A 20650-nucleotide genomic window follows, 5' to 3' on the forward strand; every position below is an offset into this window, starting at 1 on the left:
TGTGTCTCTAATGACCCACAGACATCCTCATCTTCATAACATCAGAGAAAACAGCTCATCAAATCAACTGCAATGCTTTACCCCAAGTGATACAATCAGCAACACATTAAGATCAAGCACAACTTTGACACTGACCACCGGTGGTAGTCACTAGTCACTTCCCAGAGGTGGGCAGCAGCCAGGGCTGCTTGAGCTGGTTCCCCTCCTAGGACTTGTTCCTTGTCTTCTGGGTCCTTCTGGACCCCTGAGCCTGCCACTTCCCCGCTGCAGGCCCCTTGGATACCATCAGCTGTGATGCAGGGAGGCCACAGTGCGGTTGGTCAGGTGCTCAGTTTTCTGCTGATTTTTGAAGCACATTTGTAGATCTCGCCCCCTACCCCTGGCGATGACCCCAGGAGCTTAGCTGCCACCCTGCACTGTGCACCTGGCTGCACCGCCCCTCCTTGGCACTGCCGCGTGCAACACTGCTTCCTCTCCTCAGCAGGGTGGCCCCCCAGCCCACAGACAGCAGCCTGGGGCTCTAGGGTGCAGCTGCTTGGGTCGGCGGTGGTCTGCGTCCTGATGCAGGAGGGGGCAGAGCTTGCTGTGTCCGGTCTGCTCAGTGGTCACAGTGCCACAGCCCTTCCGGATCAGGTTCTGGTCCTCGCTGGACCCCTCACTCAGAGGGGCGGGGACAGGTGGGCCTGGAGGGGGCTCTGGGCTGGGCAGGGTCTCTGAGCCCAGCTGCCTGCAGAGCTCGCCCTTCCCTCAGGGTTGCGTCCTTTCCTAGGAAGGGAGTCCACTCAGCCTGGGCTGCTAGTGAGGCCAGGATGAGAGCCGCCCTGACGCTTTCCCCTGCAGGCACCTGTACTGGATTTCGTCTGGTGGGCTTCTCCTTGTGTTGCCTTCTTGTGTCTGCTCTTTTTTTACCCCCCTTTTCTGGCACCTTCCCTCTGGTCAGGAATGGTAGGAATCTCATATTCTTCATGGAGCACTTAGTGAAGAAGAACCCAGTGTCTGGGGTGGTGCCTTGGCCATAACTAGTGCTGTGCTAAGGGGGCTGTCTGCATTATTATAGCAATGAACTCATCTGACAGGGGAGTAGTAAAAATGGGGCTTGAATTAGCGATCACCCAGTTTTCCTAAGACGTGCCAGTGGAGCCTTCCAGGAGGATTAGAATTTTTCTCAAAGTAGTTTTCTCAAGATAGTTCATTACAATACGGGCTCTTTGGGAGGCCAAGGCAGGAAGATTGCAAGTTCAAGGACAGCTTGGGCTATCTATAGAGGGTTAGAGAGATTCTAAAGAACTAAAAAGCATTTGACTACCGGAAATGAAACTCAGTCAAGAAATGGGTAGACACGAGGAGGAGGAGGGGGACAGGGAGGGGAGGGAGAAGGGGGAGGGGAAGGGGGAGGAGGAGGAGGAGGAGGAAGAAGTGTGAATGGCAAAAAATACATGAAAGCATGCCGAACACCTCGGGCTGTGATAGTTAACTGTGTTAACTTGAGTAAGAAAAACGCATATCAAAATTGGCTCAGTGTAGTTCTGGGAAGACCCATTCTAGGGAGGATCATCGCCAGAATGCTATAAAAGGGAAGGAAGAAGGGAGGCTGCTTCTGTGTCTGGGAGGAGCTCCAGTCTTGACCTTCACCTTGGACGTCGTCTCTTGGCTTCAGCGCAGACCCTTCGGCCTCCTGACAGGGACTCGCATGGGACACTCAGTGAGCTCCGGTCCTTCACTGGAGCCTTGGGATCTCCAGCCAGCAGACAACCCTTGTGCACTCTTCCACGCGTGACTCCGCGGGCGGCCACTGTGAGCCAACCTTGTACATCCTTATGTATTTGTATATCTGCTTCTCTAGTAAGCGGTGCCTGATACACTGGCCATTGGAGAAGTGTGGATAAGACGACACTAAGACTCCATCTTTTTGTTTGTTTGTTTGTTTTTGAGACAGGATCTCACTGTGTAGTTGAGACTGACCTGGAACTCACTATGTAGCCCAGGCTGGTCTCGATCTCACAGTGCTCTTCCTGCCTCAGCCTCCTGAGTGCTGGGATTACAGGCCTGCGCCACCACACCTGGCCTCCACACAGTTTCTTTTATACAATAAACCCCAAATATAAATAATTTAAAGAGCAAAGTAGCAGGGAGATGATAGAAAAGCTGGAGGTGGATTTTTAGAGATGGGAAGGAGATCTGGAGGAGGAGAGAGGATAACAAAGGAGGGGGAGGGGGAAAATACACACATTTTTTTCCCCAAAATGAATGCAGTTATTGTGCTTCACAAACCAATAAAATTTTCCCATTACAGTTTCTTTTTCCCCTCACTTCCCATCGTGTTTCCCGTCATGACGGTTACAACTGGGAGAAGCAGTGCAGCCTGGAAGGTTAGAAAGTGCTCCTTCCTGTTTTGTGCCCTTTAGGGTGAGTCACAAAGGCATGAGCATGTTTGCACCCAGAGTGAGGGAACGAGAGACGAGGGCAGCAGTCCATGCCTAGTAGCAGTGTGGGCACCGCCATCCTGATGCTGAGGGAAGTAGTTTCCTGGACGGAGTGCAGGACAGATGTGGCTCAGGACTGGGGCTTCGGGCTCTGCCCTTGGTAGAGGACCGGTTTCCTCCCTCCCACCCCGCTGCTTCCCGGGAGCAAGTGCTCTGACTTCTTTTCCCTCTTACCCCTGGCCCACCGGTGCTGCTCCTGGGCCCACATCCAGCTGGCACTCAGGAGACTCCGAGTCGGGTGGTGCTCTGGGGTTCAAGGCCCACGCAGGTCAGGAGAGCCAGGAGCGGACTTCGGGGCCAAATGGAGGCCACACACGGGCTCTGGAGCCAACAGCCCCTGCCTCCGTCTGGCTGGCAGCTATTCCCAGCCCCAGAGCCCTGCAGGCAGACTGAGCCCTGTGGTACACCGTGGATTACGGTAATGATGGTGAGCTGCACTTTGGAAAATCACTAAGTGAGTACATTAAGTGTTCTAGGCCCATGGAAATCCGAAGCGCGTGTGGTAATTCAGAGGTCAGTGGTCTCAGGGCATCCAGTCCGTAATGTGCAAGTTTCAAAATAACATGTTAGGCACAGTTCATATATAGATTGAAAATTTTCACTTAAAAATAAATTTTAACAAACCTTGAACTTCCTCAAACTCATCTTTTGGGTCTCTAATCCAAGAGATGGCTTGTGCGATAAAAAAGCGAAATGTCACATGTGAATGCTGGAGCCCCTCTGGAGTGTTTTCTCTTCCCTGAAAAGGTGGTTTTCTTGCTTGTTATTTTATTCAGTTAAGAGAAACCATGTATACTTAGTCCCATTGCTTTCCCTACCTATATAGAGTGCTCAGGCTTTTGGACAAATATTAGTATTTTGGAAACTCCTCTAATGTATCCTTGCTTCAAATTTTATGCTATATTATAATTTGTCATCCATACTTTTAGTTCTTTTCAAAGAAACTTCTTCATTTACTCATTGTTATACACAGACACACACAGACACACACACATACACACACACACACATTTTTTTTTTTGGTATCGGGAATTGAACTCGGGTCCCTGTGCTTGTGAGGCAGGGAGTGGAACCACTGAGCTAAATCCAGCATTTACTCATTGTTTTGTGGTCAAATTTTAAAAGTTAAGTGCTGTTCAAAACACAGGGAAACGTTTATTCTCTATTCTTTCTGCACATTATGTATTAGTTTTTGCTGTCTCAACCCATATCTCCACTCCATTTATAGAGTCAGGAACTTCATGGCCGATGAGTTAGTTTGATAAGCTGGTCTGGAAGAGTAATTGGGTGGACAAACAGATCGGTGGCTCACACCCCTTGATTCAGGCGGGAAATCACTGGGTGGTCACCAATCGGATGCGCAGGCCCACTTCACAGACGCTACATCGACAGGTCTGCTATTATTATCGAAGATCACAACTGGCTCTAATGCAAGTGATCAGGGAGCCATTATTCAGAAATAATGATGCCGATGGAAGACTTTACATATTTAGAAGGTCAGAAGAGAAATGACAGCCCCTTTAGGTAGATAGAACAACGGGGCACATTTGCTTGATTCTTTACGGTGTGGACCTCCCCACGCCTTTATCCAATGAGTGCTTCCAAGGAATGAATGCCCCGTGTGCAGAGTCCCGGGTTCTAAGGGTGTAGACACCAAGGGCGCCTTTCCTCAAGGAGCCAACGTGACATTTGTGAGGTATTAAGTACAAATGAGAGAGGGGACTGACGGGCACATTTCCTACCTCTCACCAGAGCGTCCCCTACAATGATCGGACAACCATCCCAGGAGCGAGGGAGGGAATACATTTTCCAAAGTTTTCTGCAACATCACTGACTCTAAGATTAGCTGAGTGTTCCAAGGTCTCCCAGAGGTTAGTATTTAACTGAAAAATATCCCCTTGTTGGTGCACTTCTGTGATTCCTTCAACTGATAGTGATACTTCTCTCCTGGTACTGCCCTACCAATTTTTTCAGTGAATTGAGAACTTCTTTGTTCCTGAAACTATAGGCGAGTGGGTTCAGGAAAGGAGTCAGGACCGTTCCGAACAGAAACAAAACCTGATTCAGCTTTGGAGTCTTGGCAGAGCCAGGTCTCATGTAAATAAACATCCCAGGACCAAAATAGAGTCCCACGACGCAGAGGTGAGAGGAGCAGGTGGCCAGCGCCTTACTCTTGCCTTCCGGGGAGCTCATTCGGAGCACGGCTTGGAAGATGACCACGTAGGAGGACAAGATGAGCGTCAAGGGCAGCAGCAGAACAAGGATGCTGGTCACCACCACAGCCTTCTCGTAGACTGAGATGTCCTCACAGACTGTCCTGAGCACCGCCATGACTTCACAGAAGAAGTGGGGGATCTCTCTGGGGCTGCAGATGTGAAAGCGTAAGGTGAAAGCAGTGTGGCCCAGGGACGTGAGCGCCCCTCCAGCCCAGGCCAGCGCAGCCATCTGCAGACAAACCCTGGGGCTGACTATGACCGTGTAGTGGAGGGGTTTACAGATGGCCACATAGCGGTCGACGCACATGAACGTTATGAGGATGCATTCTGCAATGGCTACACTCAGGGAGAAGAAAATCTGAGTCCCACAAGCCAGGAATGAGATGGTCCGCGAGCCAGAAAGGGAGTTGGCGAGCATCTTGGGAATGATGCTGGAGCTCAGAGTCAGATCCATTAAAGAGAGCTGGCTGAGCAGGAAGTACATGGGGGTGTGCAGGCGGGGGTCCAGGCAGATGAGCGTGAGCAGGAGAGTGTTGCTGGCAAAGGCAGCTGTGAAGATGAGGAAGATGAGGGTGACCAGCACCGTGATGTGTCTGAACCCCGGGAAGAAGCCCAGGAGAGTGAAATCAGTGGGTTCGGTGTTGTTTCCTTTAACCATGGCTGTGCAACATTGAACTGGAAAAGACATAAGAGTGTCACAGAGGCGAAGCAGTTTGCCGTTAAAGCTGGAGACTTACTGTTTGCGGTATTTCCACATATTACTGCAGCCTTCTAGCGATTATAAATGTCTCAACAAAATATACTGTTGAGTTGATAATTCACAACCTCCATTCGCACGTCACTTTTTCTTTATTCACAAGTTTTTCATTATTTCAGAAAATGATACTGGTGCCATTTTCATCTTTTCAGTGATTTCTTTAGTAAAATAACTCCAAAAAACTTTCAGGCCAAATATTATTGCCCAGAAATGAAACAATGTGAATTTACCTATAGGAGAATTTAAAAAAATTTAAAAATATTTCTGCTTTACTCAGACCTCCCAGCTATAGGCAACACAGTCTAAGGGGAATACAGTGAGTCACTAGGGCTGCTCATGGTGCCTTACACACTACAGCTATTTGAGCTTTTAACCTGATCGGGCAGTGTTCTATCTGGGGGAAAATACTCCTTTTACTTTCTTGGTCTATCATAAATTTAGATTGTTAGTAATGGGGAAAGATTTCTTTTTTTGTGACCTTGTAAGGCTCCTGCTGTTGAAAAATTCATACGACGCTCCACCCGTAGCTAAAGCAGTTACGTCTATGACGAGCACGGGGAGACTTCCAGGGCTTCAGTCCTCCCGGGCTGCATTTTCCTCAGGCTCAGTCAGACCTGTACGAGGTGTGATTAGAGATGATGCTGAATGTTTGAAGTTTTAAAGAGTTTCTTATAGTAGAAGACACACTACCGTAACACTCACTCAAAACCCTTCTCACTTCCAACACGCTCACCCTACTCCTCTTGCCGCTCTCTGAGGCCGTTCTGTGAGTGCCTTTAGTGCACTGTTCCCGAACTGACTGAAATATTTTCCTTTCGTGGTCACTGTGACTCTGAGGAAGAGGCAGAAGTCTCGGTGTCGGATCCGCTGACTAAAGTGGATGTGGACACACGTGAAGCTTCTGCAAGGCTTTCCACTGGATGGCTCTTGGCAGCAGCAGTCACTGTACTTTTAATAACATCTCTTCATGACACTCAGGAACGATGGGATAAGTGCGCTGGAAGTGCGCTGGTGTATTCTGATGGGGATTCAAAACAGTGTGTCTTTTATTGTAATACATTTAAAAAGTTTAAATATACTTTATCATGCCTTGTATAACCACCTTGCTGGTATCTGTAAAACTATTTAAATGGCTACCCAAATTCTTCCTGAGTTATAACGAGAGATAACACACCCATCTCCTCCTAAAGCTTTTATGTCCTCATTACACGGACCTAACGAGAACAGTAGGAAGAAAGGACAATTGCAAGACAATTGCAGTTATGGAAATAGTGTTAGAAGTTTTAAAACTAGAGAAATTTACTTCAACACCATATGTAAGAAACACAACTATAAAGTTAATGGAAGAAAAGATTCAACTTGGAGTGAATAGCCTAAAGAGGAAAAACACTCCTTCTGTTAGTTAACAAAAACTGGCAAATTTTATCCCCAAACCAAATTTTAAAGAATTCTAGAAAACCAGTAATAAGATACTGATACTGTGGTATCCTTTTCTGTTGTCTTCTTGACAGCCCATGATGCTCATTTCTTCATGAAGTCATTAAAAATCTAATTATAAGTGGTTAGGCTATCCTCCCCTCTCCTGAAAGGTCTGTTTATGTTGCAAGTGCCAATATGAACAAGACACAAATATCCTTTTATCTACAGAGAAAAGTCTGGAAGAGTTGGTGCCTTCTTCTCCTCAGGAAGATTGAAAGTGGTCTCAAATGTTTGGTTATGGCTTACTTCTCCAGTTCCTGTGCTGTTTTGGTTTCAACTCACTGCTTCCATCCAGACCCTTGATTTAAATTTGTTCATCAAAATAGAGATTGATTTTTGAATCCAGAACTTGTGACAGCAGAAAAAAATTGTGGTATATTCTCCTCTTACAGTCATTAAAGAGGCACAATCTTCTTGCAGACACCAGCGGACTACTCTGGGCTGGCACTCCAGGAAGTTACTGATCTGTACACAGCATCCTGTGTTAGAACTCTACATGACCATCAGTTTTGGCTCAGGAGATTATGTACTGACCGTGTATACAACATGTTACCGGATGTCTGACCTGAGGAGCCTCCTCACTGCGGACGTGGAGGTAGGCTTAAGATTTAAAATGCTTGATCTCATGGGCATAAAAAGCAGAATTTTGGTTACCAGAAGCTGAGCAGGGTGAGGGGGTCGCAATAAGGAGAGGTGAGTTAAGGGATACAAGATTCCAGTTAGAAGAAGTGAGTTCTGGGGTCCGCAGCACAGTAGAGTGGCTATGGATCAATGACATATTTCAACACAACTGCATGAGAGGACTTTGTTCCCAACACAAATGTAAACGTTTGAGGTAACAGATACACTGATTACTCTTGGCTGTCACATATTGTGTACAGGTACTGAAATTTCACACGTTACCCCATATGTGTAGTAATTACATGTCAATTAAAAACATTTTAATGACAAAACTGTCCTGCATGCATCTGTTCTTTTCTTCCTTACAGTGAGTCTTGGGGAAGTTGACAGGTTGTCTGTGCCTGACCTAAAGTCGTTGAATGGAGATACTGAGAGTGCGGAGTGGCCGGACCTTTGAAAATTGCTTACCTTTGCAGGGCTCTGCGGTTTAACTGTTGTGTTATATGGCATCTCAGTTGCCTTCATTTCTAGTTCAAATGCTGCTTCCCAAGGCTTTTAGCATTTTGAGATTGGCTGGGTTGTGTGATTATAAAATCTCATCTGAAACCCTCTTGGCACAGCCTGGATTGAAACATCAGTACCCTCACTGCTTTTTGATGATGGACCTTAACTTCTGCTTCAACCACTAAACCGTGAGACGAATGTTGGGAGAAACTGTTAGCCAGACTGAGCTTTCAGACTTTGGCTCCAGAGCCTGGACTAAGTCAGGGGCCTTGATCATAGAATTTACCCTTAAAGTCCATAATTTATTATTATCTTACTGGCTTCAAAGCACTGTCCAACATTTTATCTCATTGGTATATGGAGGAGATGCCGCCTCGTTACATTCACTTAAATGATACGTGAAGGCCCACCTGTTGTCTCCTCACACAGCTGAACAATAGCTCTCTTGCACTCTGTCAGGTACCCATTTACCATGTTTGAGCCTCACAAATGCTCTTGAAGAATGATTACAGAATTAGCCTTATGAATGTATTTTCACAAACCAGAAAAATTGGTTTACCTCTGTACCGAGGTGCCTACCTTGTAGCCCTTATTGTCATTTCTTGGGAAGGGTGAAGCATGCAGGATTCCTTCTGCCCATTGGTGCTGATTCACACTTGAAAGCTAAGCTGTTTCTTAGCAGTGCGGCCATGAGCCGGCTCTGATAGATGCAACACCTGCCTCTGCCTCAGCCTGGCAGCTCTCGCACCCTTGCCAGCTCAGCCCTGCCAGCCGCTCACTGGGGCGCAGGTGTCTGGGTGTTAAGTCCATGAGGAATCCTCTGCTATGGTACCATTAGGGCTTTTCCAAACTCTCTACTGACTGCATATTCTGGGATTAACTTTTTGTTAATTTTCAAATTAACGTCAATGTCATTTCCCTAGAGGCTCACTGTGAAAATTTCTTTGACTTTTAATCACTGACCCCATACACTCATGAAATTATTGATTTTTCTAATTTCTTATTTTTTCTTTCTTTTCTCTTCCTGGGAGCTATAACTCTAGACCCATTTTTATAGCAGCTCAATTCACAGGACTAAGTGCTGGAAACAGATTACATGACCATTGACAGACAAAGACCAGGACAGTGTTCTAATTACAAGTGTATATTTTGCCTATTCTATTCCTAATTTGAGAATGCTTCGCCTTGTCCTTTATGAGCCTTGTTTACATTAATCTCTGTAGAAACCACTCATTGCCTTTACCACAACTGACTGCCAATAAAAGTCAGAGTGCATTTGTCAGCTGCGCTGGCATTGGTCGTTCTGCACTCCCCGGCCTGCTCTTTCTCTCTCTCTCTCTCTCTCTCTCTCTCTCTCTCTCTCTCTCTCTCCTGTCTCTTGATGTATTTATTTCTCAGGTTTGCATCAAACACTGGGCAGGTGGGGACTGGAACCTGACTACAAGGGTCCTGGCAAACATGCTTTTACTTCCTGAAGAAATACCTGCTGCAATCCTGTGTAAATGTAGTACACTAAGTAAATATTCTTTTTCTCCAACTCAACACAACTTTCAACATCTCCCATCACTCCATCCAGTTTTTTCACCAGTCTTCTGCCACACGGGGTCATAGCTTTTGGTCTGTGCTACAGTCTCCGACAGCCGCGATGGAAGAGCTGCCCTCACAGAGCGCACATCTTCCCCCACAGTCTCCGCACAGCTGTCTTGATCTCCTTATTTCTCAGGCTGTAGATGATGGGGTTCAGGAAGGGAGGCAGAACCGTGTAAGCCAGAGCGATCCCCAAATCTTGGGTGGAGGAGGTTTTTGCAATGGGTCCCAAGGCGGCGAAGAGCCCCGAGGTGAGGAAGAGCAGGATGACGACCAGCTGCGGGGAGCAGGTGGAGAAGGCTTTGGCGCGGCTCTCCACCGACGGGATCCTGAGCACGGCGGAGAAGATGTGGGAGTAGGAGACCGCCATGAGCAGGAAGCACCCCAGCACCAAGCACGAACTCAGAGCCAGAGTCACGAATTCCGCGAAGAAGACCTCCCCGGAAACCAGGGCCAGCACGTGGGGGATGTCGCAGAAGAACTGGTGGATGGTGTCGGAGCTTGAAATGGGCTCCCAGAACATGTTGCCAGTGTGGACCGAGGCGTAGGCGAAGCAGCTCAGCCAGGCGACGGCTGCCATCTGGCGGCACTTCCCCGGGGTCATCGCCGCGCCGTAGCGCAGCGGGTGGCAGATGGCCAGGTAGCGGTCGTAAGACATGACGGTGAGGAAGGCCAGCTCGGCGGAGGCGAAGGCAAAGAAAAAGTAGACCTGGGCCACACAGCCGAGGTAGGAGATGGAGGTGCTGCGGGCCAGGGAGCTGTGGATCGACTTCGGCACCGTGACGGAGATGTAGCAGGAGTCCAGAAAGGAGAGGTTCTTCAGGAAGAAGTACATGGGCGAGTGAAGGCGCTGGTCCAGAGTGACGACCGCCACGATGAGCAGGTTCCCCGCCAGCGCTGCCAGGTAAACCAGCAGAAAGAGCGCCGCGTGCAGCAGCTGCAGCTCCCGGACGGCGGAGAACCCGGCGAGCAGGAACTCTGTCACCGCAGTGAGGTTGCCCACGTGGCCAGGAAGTCTGTGTCCTGATTGTGAGGAGAAAATGCGCGACAGTTGGAAAGGAGACAATGAAATATGAACACGAGGTTGCAGAAACAGCGCTCTCCTTCCTTAAATGGAGCCCCTGGTGTCCTCCTCACTGCTACAGCAGATGCAGGGGTGGTCGGTGACTGTTTTTAGCATGAAAAGAAAATCTGAGATATGCCTAAGACAAAAATTGAGAGCGCATTTCCAAAACCTTTTTGATCAGTACATTTCATTTACCATGCAGTACTTTCTGAACATGAGATGAAGACTTTAGGCCTGGCCTTATGGTCTACACTTGCTATCCCAGCACTCTGGGAGGCTCACAAGTTCCAGCCCAGTCTAGGCAATTTAGAGAGTTAATGAGACCCCCTTGACTCAACATGAAAACTAAACAAAGTCTGGGGATGTAGCTCCCTGAGAAGGCCCTAGGCTCGATCTCCAGTACTGCAAAAAACAAGAAAACAAAAAACAAATAAAATATAAAATAATTTGCCCATCAAATAGACTTGGGTGTTTATTAAAAACACAGCTTTTCAGTTCCGAGGTAAATACACTAAATAAGAATTTATGGCATAAAATCAACAGCCTCCCTCAGATGTGTGTCTCTGGCTGATTTTTGAGCACCAAGGTTTGTACATGTACCTGGCTGCAGATTCTCAGCGGGCTCAGACTCAGGGCCTCTCTAGGTAGCTGCTAAATGACTTTGGAGGAAGGAGACATCTAAGTGAGTACTTAGACTCCCGCTGTGGAACGGAAGTGTAATGACTTAAAAACACACTATGAGTGGTTCTACTTTGAAGAGAGGAGGGCTTGTCTTGTTCTAATGCATAAGTACAGCAAGAACATTAACAGCAAAGCCACAACTCTTGCCCATTACCTTGTCTGGGGTAGGTGCCTTTTTCCAGAAGGTAACCAGTTAATATTTATAACGTCCCAATAAATGTAATGTCACAATAAGCGAAAAAGGAGTCAACAGAGCAAGGTCAGTGATCGTGGCCCTGTCACTCAAGAGCCAGAGTCAAGTTTATTAAACCAAGTTTATTTGGTCACCTCGTTCCATTAATGACTGACTCTAAGAAGCATGTAACTGTTTTGCTTTACAGCTAGGCAAATACCAAATGTCATTGTTACTTGTAAGAAAGGTTGAAACCCACAGTTCATGACAAATTTTGAAGATAGTCTTTGAGAAGGATATAAATAGGATAGTCTGAAACATTTCAGTGCACTCTTAAGTATTGCAAAGAATCACACTGTCATAGAATCAGATGTTGAGTAATGAATATTTTCAAGGTAAGTAACAAAGGATCCCCATCTTTTGTAAAGAAAAATTATAAAAACATAATGTAAAAGAAAAATATGAGTAAAACATGGACAAGCAGTTCATCAGACCAAAAAACTAACGACCAATTGCCAATTCAAAAACGGGTCCAGTCTTACAGAAATGCAAATGAAAACTTAACGAGATACTGTTTTGTGCTCGCTGATTTAGAGAATGCATGTGAGATGAAATATCGTGTAAAGTATATGTCGGCTACGTCATGGCTTGACAAGGAGGCGAAGGAATGAAGTTCCTTTCTCAACGCTGAGCACCATTTGGCAATCGCCGATGCCCCTGGAGATGTGGAGGTTTCGATGCCACCATGCCTGGGCCGACGGATGGGTGCTCGAGGTTTAAAGAGTGACATACTTAAGCGGGTTTGCTGCAGCATGTCTAACTCTCACTCACACCCCAGGAGAGAGTGGATGCTTTACTCCTTTCAACCCAGATCGGGACACTCGGTACTTACGCTGGATGTGACAGCCCACATACATCAGGATAAAAATTTCAACACGGCTTTTAGGAAAAGGAAGGAAGCTGCAACGTATTACATAGAACGTGTTTCACATGGTATGAGTGTGGATACTCAGTACACGGTACATTATTGGTGCACATGCACATGTATAAAACTACATAAAGCAGTTATGGGAGCAATGGGCCGTACCAATGAATGCACATGGAGTTGTATATTGATGTAATGAGGATAAGGAGAAAAAGCATTGATTGTGTCTGCAGCATTTAAATATTTAAAAGTCATTAACATCAACAAAAAATATGAATAAGCAGTAAAACTTGGCACCGGTTACTAACAATCATTAGTTTTCGCAAAGTCTCTTGATTTGGGATATTTCCTATTTTTAATATTATGCAAATTGAAGTCAAAGAAGCATTTGAAATACTTATGTGCATTATGCACTAGTCTTTGTTTTTAAACTACTCATAAAATTTGGTGAAAAGAGGTGAGACTGTTTCCTTTGGTATTATGGATATAATATACTATCCCATACATCAAAACATAACCATAGAAAATATTATAGAATATGTATTAAAAGAAATTATGGGGGTGCAAGTGTTTTTTACAATATTTTAAATTTTCATATTTCATGTGCGCTATATGATTTAACAGTGCATAGTAACTTGAAGATGAATTTTGTTCTTTTGCTTATGAATATAACTTACTGAGCTAGTAGCAAAATGATCATTTAATAGTTTGAATTCAAGCCATATCTGTTGCTCCTTGTTAACATGAAGCAAAAGTTTGTCCCCTCTCCCAGACTGAATCAGGTAGTGTCTGTTTTTTCCACGTTAGTTTGCCAGGATTGTATAAAGGTCTACACAACAGCCACATGGAAAATTCCCCATACTCCGTCATCTACAGGGTCAGAAGTCATCCTGTTTCTTAGTCACATTTTTGTGCTTCTTAAAGGAAAAAAAATCCTATAAATTATAGTTTGTGTATCCCTATTGTTTATTGAAAAGTCACTGTTAAATCAGCATTCTCTTTGAGCCGTAGAACTTTAAAATTGAGGACAAATGAAAGACAAATTTATAGATGTATAACATAAACATATTATCCTTATGATGCATAAATACACAAACATACAGTACATCCATCCACAATACTGGGTAGCTGGGCGAGCTGGTGCACGCCTGTAATCCCAGCACTCATGGAAACTGACGCAGAAGGATTGCAAGTTCAAGCCCAGCCTGAGCAACTTAGCAAGGCCCTGTCTCAAAATAAAATATTTTCAAAATGACTGGTGATGTAGCTCAGTGCAAAAGCCCTGGCTTAACTCCATAATAACACAAAAACAAAAAGAGAAAGAGAGGAAGGAAAGAGAAGAGAAAGAAAGGAAACAAGCAAAGAATATTGGGAAAATTTGTCATTACATTCATTAACACTCGTATTAAAAGGCACAATACTTTCATATACATATATACACCATTGTGAAATGTAACTTCTGAATTCTGAGTTTATTTTTAACTTCCAAATCCATTGAGCTAAATATTTGTAGTCTGTTTTTTGAGTCTGTTTTTAAATTCACACATCATCCAGGGCCTGCTGCATGGACCTGAAGCCCCAAGAATATGGGAGTGAGGGCCCTATTCAGCTTGGCATTGGCCTTGCTTTTTTCCAAAATGGTCCAAAGTCAAAGCAACAGGAATGCAGTGGTTGTTCTGGAGCAACTTTAAATTCTAGAGCAATTACAACTCCACCCCACCAAGGTTCTCAGGAGAGAGTGATGTCTGAAAAGATACAACGTACCAGAGTGCTGTTGATGCACACAGCTCCAGACTTCCCTACTCCTGTGGGCCAATCTTCATCTGGCTGAACTGTTTGCAATTTGACTACCCAAGAGTCCCCTAATTACTAACTCTCCTTCTCCCTGTGCCTCACCGCTTCACAGAGAGGAGCCGTAAATGAAGTTCATTGAGCTAATAAAAAAAAGTGTACCTTGTGGGAAGGGTAATGGGGTTGGAGGAGACCTGAGTTCTAGTTTGAGCTTTTTTAACCAGGGGGAGATACAGATACATTTTAATTTCAATTGCCCTAAATGTAAAGTACCATTAAATAAGATGGGCTCAGAAACCATTTGTTTGTGGTCCGCAAGATGAGACAGTGTGGCCCCTGTCAGAGCAGACCAACTCCCACAGAGGTGTTCTTCATTTCTCTCATACCTAGGAATGCACAGAATAGCTGGGGACAAAGGCAATCCATCTTGCACTGTGAGCTGTTTCCTTCTTAATCCCATGATAAAACTAGATCTTTATAAAACTGATTAAAATGACAAGAACATAAACTATTTGCTAGATTCTGTTTGCTGGTGTCATTGAACAATGAAACATAGTTATTGAGAATAACATCCAATCGCCTTACTCAAACATCAGTCTTAGTTTTTTTCTCATGAAGACTTTGAAATTATTGCTAACATAAGCCAAGTGCGTACAAGTTCAGTTTCCTTATTGCAGAAAAGTCTGAGAAATACAAGAGCAATAGTACCTTGGTGAAAGAGCATGCAGCTTCTCAGTGTATCTTCACTTTCTGGAACGATAATGCCAGAGGAACAAGGGTGCCTTCCTGCGTTCATCCCTGGAAGTCACAGCCTGACTCAGTGTCTAAACAGCGGTGCAGAAGCCTGCCGTGCACTATTTCAAGGAGGGACCTCTCTGCTAGCTTCCAAAGGAGATGTGCCCTGGAGGTGGGAGAGGATTGGCGTCCAGAGAGAAGCCTGGGAGACAGTGGTCTCAAGTGGATACGAATCTGGTCCAGGTAAAATGTTGTATCACCTGCTGAGACAGAAAGTGGGATACGAAGTGCGTGGGAATTGAATTCAAGGTCCCTGGGGAAACAGTGAGAGTGAGGACACAAATTCTAATTAAGACGGCAAAGAAAAGTCCACAGTGAAAAGGAAAGAGTCAAAGGGTTCACATTCTCATGTTTCATAAGGCGTCTTTGATGAAATAAAAATCCAGACCTTAAACGAACTTAGAAACAATAGCTGCTTTTTACCAGCTGTTTCTCAGATAAAGGTCTACTATCTAGAATATGTAAAGAACTAAAAAACAAAGCGAAATAAAACAAAAAAGACCCCAAAATATAAAGACCTAATTAAAAAAGGGGCATCTGAAATGAACAGACATTTCTCAGACAAAGAAGTAAACGCAGCAAATAAACATATGAAAAAATGTTGCACATCACTGGTCATTTGAGAGATGCAGATGAAAACAACACTGAGATTCCACCTCACTCCAGAAAGAATGGCTGCTATCAAGAAATCACTCAATAACAAATGATGGCGGGGTTTTGGGGAGAAAGGAACCCTTCTCCATTGTTGGTGGGAGTGCAGACTGGTGCAATCACTGTGGAAATTGATATGGAGATACCTCAAAGAACTAGGATTAGGAGGCCCCATTTGACCCAGCCATCCGTTTGCTGGGTATCTTCCCAAAAGAATTAAAAGAATCATACCATAGTGATATATGTGCACCCATGTTTATAGCAGCACAGTTTGTAATAGCTGAAACTTGGAAGCAGCCCAATTGCCCACCACCTGGAGACTGGATAAAGAAGATGTATGTGGAATGAGAAACAAGAAACATTTATAGCTAAATGGACACACATTGAGGTGATACTCTTAAGTGAAATAAATAGGACACACGAGTAAATATTGAATAGTTTCTCTGATGTGAAAAACTAAAAGTGTAAATAAGGTTCAAATGGTATAATTGGGAGCGTGAAATAGGAAGAAAATGGCCAAAAGGGGAAGTGGGAAGGGGAGGGGAAAGGAAATAAGGGAAAAGAAAAAATGAGAAAATGGAAACAAAGTCTTTGTAAGTAGGGAAGGGTGAAGGGGGTGAAGAGAGAGCAGGGGTATGGGGAAAAAACAAGAACCAAGATACAAGAGCTCAGTGGCAATAAATGTAACTGTATTATTTGCTTTAAATGTACCAATACAATTATTGGAAAATAAAAGATGTGTGTGTTTTAAAAAAAAATGAAATGGAGTACTACTCAGCCATAAAGAACTAGAAGTTAGAAACATTTATAGCTAAATGGATGCACATTGAGGCCATACTCTTAAATGAAATTAATAGGACGCACATATGTAAATACCAAATAGTTTCTGTGGTGTGAAGAACTAAAAGTGTAAATAAGGATCAAAATATATAACTGATAATGTGTAATAGGAAGAAAAGGTCTAAAGGAGTAGGGGAAGTGAGAGGGGTAGGGGAAAGGTAAGAGATGAAAAGAAAAAGTATGAGAAAAGGCAAAAAACGGAAACAGAGTCTTTGTAGATAGGGAAGGGTGGAGGAGTTGAAGAGAGGGCAGGGGAATGGGGAAAAAATAAGAACCAAGATGTCGTGCAAAGGTACAAGATCCCAGTGATGGATATAACTGCACTGCACACCTAAAACGTACCAGTAGACCTAACGGGAAAAGTAACAGCTGCTTTACTTCCTTATTATGTCTGAGCACATCCAACGTACTCCACTGTCACAACAGCCTGTTTCCACACTGCGCCCAAACTTTCTGTGTTCTGGGAGGAGCCATGCACACTAGTGCCTTGGTGCAAAGCCTCCTCTGCCTGTCAGACTGTGAACTAAATTTAAGTTCATGTAAGTCAAGTGACATACAGATCCGGAAATGTTAAACATTTCCCTCCAAATTCAGGAACAGGAAAAGGAGATTCACCTTGGCACTTATGTCAAATAGTTCTGGAACCCTAGGCTGAGCAGTTTGTCAAAATCAGAAATTAAATGTATCCACATTGTAAAAAAAAAAAAAGTAATAGAATCATCTAGCCAATCATGTCATTTCATGTAGTGAAAATGCCAAAGATACTAGCAATAAAACAATTAGCTCAAGGTCAGAATTCAGTGAGCTGCAGCTTATACAATCAATATACAAAAATCAATTGCCTTTCTACATAGCAACAATGAGCTTTCTAAAAATAAATAATCCCATTTATTAGCATCAGAAATAATGTGGATGTGGACCTCAAAGCATGTTTTAAAGCATTATTTCTAAAGAAGTCTGAGTTATAAAGTAGAACCTAATTTGTTCAATGATTAACAGACTCAGGGTTTGTAATGTTTAAAGAATGAGGTAGAGGAATATTTTCTAGTTATATACGAGAGGACTCTTCTGTTGCATATTTTGATACAATTGCTTTTTATGTCAAATAGCTGCAGTGCCCAAATACATTCAACTTAAATTATTAAAATACAAAAGTTCCACAAAATTAAAGAAGATGTAAATAATGTGATGTTGTGATGTGTGTTAATAGTGTGGAATGATTTAGATCTAATTAATATACTGTCATGTCACCTATCTCACACTTTTAGGATGAGACAATTTACCCACTTATTTTTAAATGTATATTATTACTGGCTATAGTCACCCTCCTATGTAATAAGATCTCAAATTTATTATTTCTATGTGAACATTTTACTGCTTTGTCAAAAATCTACCTTTTATACGCATAGAATTATAAGTTGTTGATCAAAAATAATATTAACAACAAATTTAAAAAGATATAAACAATGGCGAAGGCATCCCATTTTCAGGGAAAAAGCAACTATTGCTAAAATGTCCACATGAATCAAAGTGGCCTATGGATTGAGTGCAGTTCCGGTCATTTCCTGAGCCCTGTGCTGTTCATGCATTCCTCGAGCTTGGCCATGTTTCAGAGTTCACACATGGGTGGAGTCCTGTGGATTTTGTGTTTCTGTGTCTGACCATCTCCCCTAAAATTTTGATTTCTAGCTTCATCCATGATGACACAAACAAAGGGTTTTCTCCCTTTCTTACAGCTGAATTTTACTGGACTGCATATGTGGCTTCCTTTCCTTTGTTCACTGAGCCCAAATGCAGTCATGGGTGATTCCCTATTTTGGCCATTGTGATGGGTGTCTCCTTGTACACCCATTAAATTGCCTTCGAATAAGTATCCAGTCATGGAATATCTGGCTCATATAGTAATTCTATTTTTTATTTGCTTGAGCAAGTCCTGTACTGACCTCCACAGTGCTTGTCCAAATTTACATTCTCACCAACACTCTGTAAGACTTTCTCTTTTCAGCCGTGCACAGTGGTGCACGCCTGTAATCCCAGCACTCGAAAGGCTGAGGCAGGAGGATCGTTGTGAGTGCAAGACCAGCTGGGCTACAAAGTGAGTTCCAGGTCAGTCTCAACTACATAGTGAGACCTTGTCTCAAGAAACCAAACCAAACAAACAAACAAACAAAAGACTTTCGCTTTCTCCACATCCTCGCCAGCATCTGTCACGTGTCTTTCTGATCGGACTACTGTAATTAGAGTATGTATCTCATTTTGGCTTTTTCGTTTCTTTGTTTGATAATGTTATTGAGTGCTTTCCACATAGTGGTCGGCCATTTGTGTGTTTTGTTTAAAACATATCTCTTCATGTGATTCACTCCTTTTTAGTTGGATTATTTTTATTTTGTTGTTGGCATAGTTCAGTTCCTTGTGCAGTCTATGTAGTAATGCATTGGGTAGCGAGCGGTTCACAGATCTCTTCTCCCTTTCCGTAGGTTGTGTCTTTACCCTTCATTACATCCTCTGCTGTACAGGCGCTCTTTAGGTTGATATACACCAGCTGTCTATTTATATTTGCTGCCCGAGCATCAATGTTCTCTAGAAACTCCCTCCTCAGACCCAAGCCAGTTTCTTGATTTCCTTTACTTGGGCGACGATGCATCCCCCTAGCACTAGGTGGCGCGCTAAGTTCACGTTTCAGGGCTCTTCCGCGCATGTCCCGCTCTGCCCTTTCCTGTGAGCTCCTGAACGCGTGCGCAGTGGGGATGCCTGGAGTGCCCCCTGCAGGTGGTACCGCGCAGAGCCCGGGCGCTGACCGCGGACCCTTCCAGGCCAGGGCAGGGCTGCTGGCAGGAACCTGGGACGCGGGGTCTCCGCCAACGGACCCCACTTTCACCAGGTCAGAGGTCGTGACCCGGGAGCAGGGGTCACCGTCTGGTGAGCAACCCTGCTTCTGGGAGGGGAGGGCCGCAGTTCACAGGACAGGCCTGCGTGTCTGTAAGGCCTCAGGGAAAAATGTTTTTGAGTGTTTCCTGGAAGGACAAAAGGCTTGAGTAGCTGCAGCTTATCTCAAAAGTACATTTTAAAAATCCTTATATCCTTGTCTCCTTTCCGACCTACCTCACCAGGGACTGCACCGCTGCTGTGTTAAACTGGGACGCTCCAGCTGGGAGCTTTGCCTCTGGAGAGTTGATTGACTTCTGCGGAGTAAAGCCGAATGCCGCAGGTTTTGTTCTGGTTATTTTTAGTTGCTTAGATATGCATGAGATGCAATTAAGCTATAGATTTTGGAAAGTGTTCGCGTATTTTCTGACGTTCTTTGGTCCCTGTTGTGTCTCCAGTGACTAGCTCAAGGATGGCCACGCAAAAGCACTCATATAACATTTATGGAGTGATTGATAAGCTCAGGACAGAACAGCAGAGAGCGTGAATAAATCAGTGGCTTGCTGTGTTAATGAGGGCTCAACGGAAAACAGCTGAAAATGGCTAAAGTGTTAGCTTAGTAAAACTAAGGGCAGTCAGTTTTCCTTCTCTGTGCTTTGGAACATTTTGGTCCTTGCAGCTGAATTTCTTCAAGGAGCGAAGTTCCCAGGGTATGTTGAGATGCCAGCTGCCTCTCTTTATGCTCTTGTCCTCAGTGGAAGTAAACATGGTTTGGCTCCTGCATCTGATGATGACTGCGCAGGGCCTTGTATTTAACTGGCGAGTTGCTGGAGTGAGGACCTGAGGCCTCAGGCTTGTCTCAGGGTGGTCAACTACCCCAAGTACTCCTGGAAACGAATGTTCTCCTTCTCTAAAGAAATGCCAGGAGAACTGTGTTACAGTATTTTACTCTCTGTTCCGTCTAACCTCAGTGCCAAAGCGACAGGAGTAAGCAATAAGAGCTTCCCAGTAGCTTCAGGGTTCTCTGCTAGTCTCAGCTAGAACCGATTCTCTTTGGATCATGACCGTGTAGTGCACCATGCCTTTCTTACAACCTGACCATTGCTGTCCTTTGTAGACGCTCTTTCAGTAGGGAAAAAGGAAGGCAGGAATCCAAGTGACAAGGAACAACAGCAAACTAAACATTCTTTTCAACAGCACAAGGAACTTTCTCCAAA

The 20650-nt window shown here is 44.5% G+C and overlaps 2 protein-coding genes across 2 annotated transcripts; both read right to left on the reverse strand.

The window, feature by feature from the left end:
- Positions 1-4406: 4406 nt before the first annotated feature.
- On the reverse strand, positions 4407-5357 carry LOC104866319 (olfactory receptor 2M5). The gene has a single exon (XM_010630193.1). The coding sequence runs from the start codon at positions 5355-5357 to the stop codon at positions 4407-4409; it is 951 nt and encodes a 316-aa protein (XP_010628495.1).
- A 4363-nt stretch (positions 5358-9720) lies between these two features.
- Positions 9721-19266, reverse strand: LOC104866329 (olfactory receptor 14I1). The gene is made up of 2 exons (XM_010630200.1): positions 19059-19266; positions 9721-10754 (listed from the first exon to the last, which is right to left on the reverse strand). Exons 1-2 carry the CDS (start codon positions 19264-19266, stop codon positions 9721-9723), a joined length of 1242 nt encoding a protein of 413 aa, XP_010628502.1.
- Between the last annotated feature and the right edge of the window lie 1384 nt (positions 19267-20650).

The sequence above is a fragment of the Fukomys damarensis genome, unplaced genomic scaffold (genome assembly GCF_012274545.1).
Source record: "Fukomys damarensis isolate Sample0158 unplaced genomic scaffold, DMR_v1.0_HiC HiC_scaffold_3, whole genome shotgun sequence".
In the NCBI taxonomy this organism is placed as follows: domain Eukaryota; kingdom Metazoa; phylum Chordata; class Mammalia; order Rodentia; family Bathyergidae; genus Fukomys; species Fukomys damarensis.